The sequence below is a fragment of the Triticum aestivum genome, chromosome 6D (genome assembly GCF_018294505.1).
Source record: "Triticum aestivum cultivar Chinese Spring chromosome 6D, IWGSC CS RefSeq v2.1, whole genome shotgun sequence".
NCBI classification, from domain to species: domain Eukaryota; kingdom Viridiplantae; phylum Streptophyta; class Magnoliopsida; order Poales; family Poaceae; genus Triticum; species Triticum aestivum.
In genome coordinates, this window is record NC_057811.1 from 169,726,502 (window position 1) to 169,732,001 (window position 5,500).

At 54.7% G+C, this 5,500-nt stretch overlaps 1 protein-coding gene across 1 annotated transcript; it reads right to left on the reverse strand.

Annotated features, from left to right (window-relative positions):
- Positions 1 to 3,464: 3,464 nt before the first annotated feature.
- On the reverse strand, positions 3,465 to 5,191 carry LOC123141395 (UDP-glycosyltransferase 73E1-like). Its single transcript, XM_044560557.1, has one exon. It carries the CDS (start codon positions 5,138 to 5,140, stop codon positions 3,605 to 3,607), a length of 1,536 nt encoding a protein of 511 aa, XP_044416492.1. The 5' UTR covers positions 5,141 to 5,191; the 3' UTR covers positions 3,465 to 3,604.
- Between the last annotated feature and the right edge of the window lie 309 nt (positions 5,192 to 5,500).

Below are 5,500 nucleotides of genomic sequence, written 5' to 3' on the forward strand. Positions count from 1 at the left end.
TAGGCATTTTATAAAAATATGTTTTCTTTAGTATAATTACCCTTGTAATATTTGGCACCCACCGAACATTTTGTTTCAATTTTTGAAAAACCTTTTCTGTCGGCATTAATTTAAATTTGAACTTTGAAACGGTTTTGGATCATCGCACGGTTAACAACAGTAACCGAGGTGACGTGGCATGATTAGCGGGGAATTACTGTAGCTTGATTCCCCGGGCGTTACAGAAAGGGAAAAACAAAACGCGTTTTCTGTTTTTTTTCTTTCGCGAGAGTCACGGTTTTGCTTCCGTGAGAGGCACGGTTGTGCTTTCGCGAGAGTCACGGCCGTGCCTTTCGGAAACGAAAAAAAACGCGTTTTCTGTTTTTTTGCGAGAGTCACGGTTTTGCTTCCGCGAAAGGCACGGTTGTGCTTTCGCGAGAGTCACGGCCGTGCCTTTCGGAAAGGCAAAAATAAAACGCGTTTCTGTTTTTTTTTTCTTTCGCGAGAGTCACGGCATTGCTTCCGCGAGAGGCACGGTTGTGCTTTCGCGAGAGTCACGGTCGTGCCTCTCGAAAAGAAAAAAAACACGTTTTCTGTTTTTTTCTTTCACGAGAGTCACGGTTTTGCTTCCCCGAGAGGCACGGGTGTGATTTCACGAGAGGCACGGGCGTGCCTCTTTCGGAAAGGAAATAAAATGCTCCCGGATCGGTCTTTTCGCCCGTTTTTTCGTCCGTTTTTTTTCATGAAAAAAAAGTTCGTCAAAACCTATCAACATGGGATCTGGTTTTGAAGATCTCGACGCGAGAAATCCAATGATGAAAATGGTTCGAGATTTGGACACACGGTTTAAAAGATAAAACGTTTTGAATAAACAAATCTACGAAAAAGGGAAACTCCCAGGTTGCGACAAATGGCGTGCTGCACGTGCGCCATTTGTCGCGACCTGGGAAAGTGGAGTGTTCTTTGCAACGAGTACTTCTTAATTAGTGATTTCGGGATTTCCTTGTTGGTTTGCGGCGCACATCCCTTGTACGCGCTAGGTGTGAAGTTGGCTGCTGGCCCATATTGTCTTTCCTCCTGGTTTTTCTGGGCTTTATTTTTTCTTTCGGTTTTGTTTTTCCCTTGTTTTATTTTTAGGTCTGTCGTTCTTTTGTTTCTTCTTCTTCCTTTTCCGTTTTGTTTTCATTTTCATTTTTTTATTTTTTTCTCTTTTCGTGAACTTTTTCTGAATTTGTAAACTTTTTCAAATTTAATTCTTTTCTGAATTTTTAATATTTTTTAAAATTCATGATTATTTTAAATCGTGAACACTTTCTCAAATTCGCATTTTTCAAATTCATTTTTTATTCAATTTAGAGTTTTCTCCTTTTTGTGAATTTTTTTCAAATGTGTGAAATTTTTAAAAATTCGCAAACTTTTTTGAAATTTGTGATTTTTTTCCAAATCCGTGACCCATTTTTTTCAAAATCCGGGAACAATTTTCAAACCCATGGACTTTTTTGAAATGCACGAACATTTTTTCAAATGCATGAATATATTCGTCAATCGCGATGGCGCCTGGATCTTGAGGCAACGCTTTCTTGTTGTGTCATCGGATTGAGTATAGGGAGCTGGCGGCCGGTGGCGACGTGCTGAGGCGGTGGTGCGGTGCTCCTGGTGCTGCTCCTCACTGAGCCTTGTCGGTGCTCCCCTCCTTGTCGGCGGAGAGATGTGGATCTCCTCCCTAATCAATGGTCCGAGAAGGCACTTTTCCTCCCCCACTCCAGTTTTGTGTCGCTCTTGCTATCTTAGAGGGTATTTGGACTTGGCCAGGAAGAAATTTCCGCCTCACGGGTACTAGTACGAACAATGGCGATGCCTATGGGCGACGTCTCCTCCTTGGAGGCGCTGTCTCGGTCTAGTCCATTTCCTACAAGTCTACTAGAGGTATGGAGTGGAAAGCTAGATTCCTCGGCTGCGAGGCTTGGGTTGGAGTGTTGCTTTGGCGGTGGTCGCTGTTGTGGGCATGGGTCTACGGGGTGCAATGTATTCCAACGGTCGCCTTTTAGACGAGGTCATCTCAGGTCCAACTGATTCCCGTTGTCCACTTGCCGATTCTCTTAGATGCTTTCCATGAAGGATGTGTTGATTCAACTATGACATTTTTTTGTTATGTGTTTTGTCTCTTTGCCATTCATGGGCGGAGGTTGAACAGGGCGGATTGTGGTCGTTGCAGTCTTGTGCTGGTGTAAGAGCATCTCCAACAGGCGCTGAACGCGCCGCGCGCTAAAAACTGCTTTGCCGCGCGCCCATCGCCTAGTTTGGCGCGGCGCGCAGCTGGCTTCAGCAGCCGCGCTAAAAAGCAGCGCGCGCGCCGCTGCAGCAACGCGCAAAAAATGCAGCGCGCGCTCATTCTACAACATTTTTTAAATTGCATAGATAAAAAAGATACAAAGGTATTTTACATCGGTGCAACTAGATAGATAGTTCGAAAGCATAGATAGATAGAACTACGGTGCAACTAGATAGAAACTACTACGGCATACATAGAGAGAAACTACTCCAAGTCGCTACCATCATCACCATCATCATCCTCGTCGGTGTTGTCCGAGGTATCGAGCCACATGTCATCCCAACGCTCATCGTCTGACGTGAAGATCGACCTCCCACCTGCTGCAACGATATCGGACTGCGCATTCGCCAATGCCTTTCGCCGACGCTGGTCCGCCCGCTTCGCGCGGCGCCTTGCCGTCCTCTCCGCCCGGTAGGCACGCTCGTTGGCGACGTCCTCCGGGTGGCGACGGCGCCACTCCGCCATGGCTCGCTCGTCCTCCTCGGCGATGAGGAGGCGGCGCTGCCGCCGAGCGTGGTCGGCACGGTCCATGTCGGTGATGAGACGCGGCGGAGGGGCGACGCGCTGCGCCTGCTCACGCGTGAAGACGTCCCGGAAGTTCATCTGCGACCGGGGCCTCTCCAAGCGCCACGCCGCCGCGTCGTACGCGTGGGCCGCCTTGTACGCGCTCCGGAACGACCCGAGGCCGAGCCGGACGTCGCCGGACCGGATCTCGGCGGAGTACCAGCCGTTGGGGCGCTCGCGGACGCCGCGGTAGCCCGAAGAACCCTGGCGGCGCGGCCGCATGGTGGCGCGGTGGTGGCGCGGAAAGCGGCGAAGCGGCGAGGTGGCGAAGCGGCGAGGTTGCGAGGGGAGGGCGCGTGGCGAGCGCGGGATTTTATAGGCGCGCGCGAAGCGGCGCGCCAAATCTACCACGCCGCGTGCCGCTTTCTCCCCCGCGCGCGCAAACGCTTCCCGCGTGCGGTAAGTTCCCGCCACCGCTGGAGCGCGCGGAACCAGCTGGCGCGCTAAAACCAAACTTTACCGCGCGGGCGCGCCTTTGCCCACGCCTGTTGGAGATGCTCTAACGTGGTTCTATCCATCGTTTATCGTTGTATATCAGCCGTCTTGACTCTTTTTCTATGATCTTGAAACATCTCTCCATCGTGTATCGTTGAAAAAAAAAAACAAGAGCTGTCACGCTTCATTCACACGAACAAATATACATCGAGCGACATGATTACGCCCGAAAATCTTTGCACATCGATGCAGTGCATTCAAGGATCTACGTACAATTGTGCAATATTCACGCGGTCACCCCGCTGCAATGTTCATGTACTTTGCCTCCACGTGCCTGAAGCTTTCGATGAGATGCGTAAGCCTTTCGTACGAATCGCCTCCTTTCTCCATGGCCTTCCGAGCTTTCGCGCCGTACTCCTTGGCCTTCCTCCTCCTCTCTTCGGCCTCCTCCCCGCCCTGCATGAGCTCTGACACCGCGCGTGCGATGTCGCCACGCAGCACCGGCGCGGCCGCGTCGTCGTTCAGGATCATCACGGGCGCCATGACGCCGATCCGGAGGCCGACCCCGAGCACGTCCACAGCCAGCTGCTCGTTCAGGAACTGATCGGCAAAGTGCGGCCACGTCAAGACCGGCACGCCGTGCGCGATGGACTCCAGCACCGAGTTCCAGCCGCAGTGCGTGACGAATCCCCCCACGGAGCGGTGGGACAGGACGGCGAGCTGCGGCGCCCAGCCGCGCACCACGAGACCCCGCCCCGACGTGCGCGCCTGCAGGCTCTCTAGCCACATACGAGCCTCCGGCGAGGCCAGCTCGGACTCCTTCACGACCCAGAGAAAAGGCCTGCCGCTGTGCTCCAGGCCGTGGCCGATCTCGAACTGCTGCTTGGGGAGCTTCCGTGCGACGCTGCCGAAGCTGACATATACGACGGACTCCGGCGCTTGCTTGTCCAGCCACGCGACGATCGCCCTCTCGCTGACGCCGCTCTTGTTGCCACCGCGCGACGCCATGTCCTCGCCGTCACGGTTGTGCAGGCAGAACGGGCCGAGCGTCCACACGGGCTTGCCGAGAGCAGCCTCGTAGCACGCCACGGACTTTTCTTCGAGGTCCAGGAAGGTGTTGATCACCACACCCTGGGACGTACGCATGGCCGCGACGGCGTCGTGACGCAGCTCCTTGCACCCCGGTGAGGTGAAGAAGCCGTGGGGCCTGCCGTTGCCCACCTTTACGGACACCGACATGCCGGGCACGACGTGCGGCTCGCAGTCTTCGGCGTTGGCTATCCGCTCGTGCAGCCCGTGCGCGGTGGCGTTGAGGTCACAGAGCGAGAAGAAGCAGGACGGCCCTTGGAAGAACAGCCGCGGGATGCCGAGGCAAGTGGCGACGCCGGCTGTCCACGAGTTACACCAGTCGGAGATGATGCAGCTCGGGCGCGGCACCAGCGCGCGCACGTAGGCGTCGAACGGCCGAGCAAGCTCGCGCAGGGCGAGAAAGAAGGGGAGCATCTGGGCGTTGTTGGCGATCATGTCGGCGTTCTGGCAGTCCGGTGGCAGGCCGTAGTCGGCCGGCGAGTACGGGAGCTCGATGACCTCCAGCAGGAGCTTCGCGCGAGCGGCCTTGTCGGCGACGCCGCCGTCGCGCAGCCGCCTGGCATTCAGGGGCGTGGTGAGCAGGCTCACGCGCGCGCCACGGGACGCGAGGAGGCGCGCGAGGTCGACCATCGGGATGAGATGGCCGTGCGCCGCGAGAGGGACCAAGACGAAGTGCGGCGGCTGTGACGTCGCTGCAGCGGCGAGTGCCTGCTGGGTTGGCGCCATTGTGGACGCACTCATCAACGTCCTAGTCACAAGTGGTTTAAGCGGGTGACGAAGGTCTGAAGGAAGAGTTGGGTATTATAATGGTCAAGTAAAAGGCGCTTTTAGAACGTGCAAATTTATCTAAGGGTGCTGCCTGCAACGGATCCCACATTCCCACTCTGCTCCCGCTTCCTCACCCTCACCCATCTTCGTCCTCCGGCCACCGACGCCACTCCACGTTGCTCCGCTCCCGCCTTCTTCTCCACCTTCTCTAATTTCGAACAAAATATTCGAGTCTAATGTGGGACACGCAACCAGAAGGAAATCAGAAAGATATTGGGAAATGATTGGTTCTCAGAACACGTGGAGTGGAAGTAGTCTTCGTTCAGAAATCAG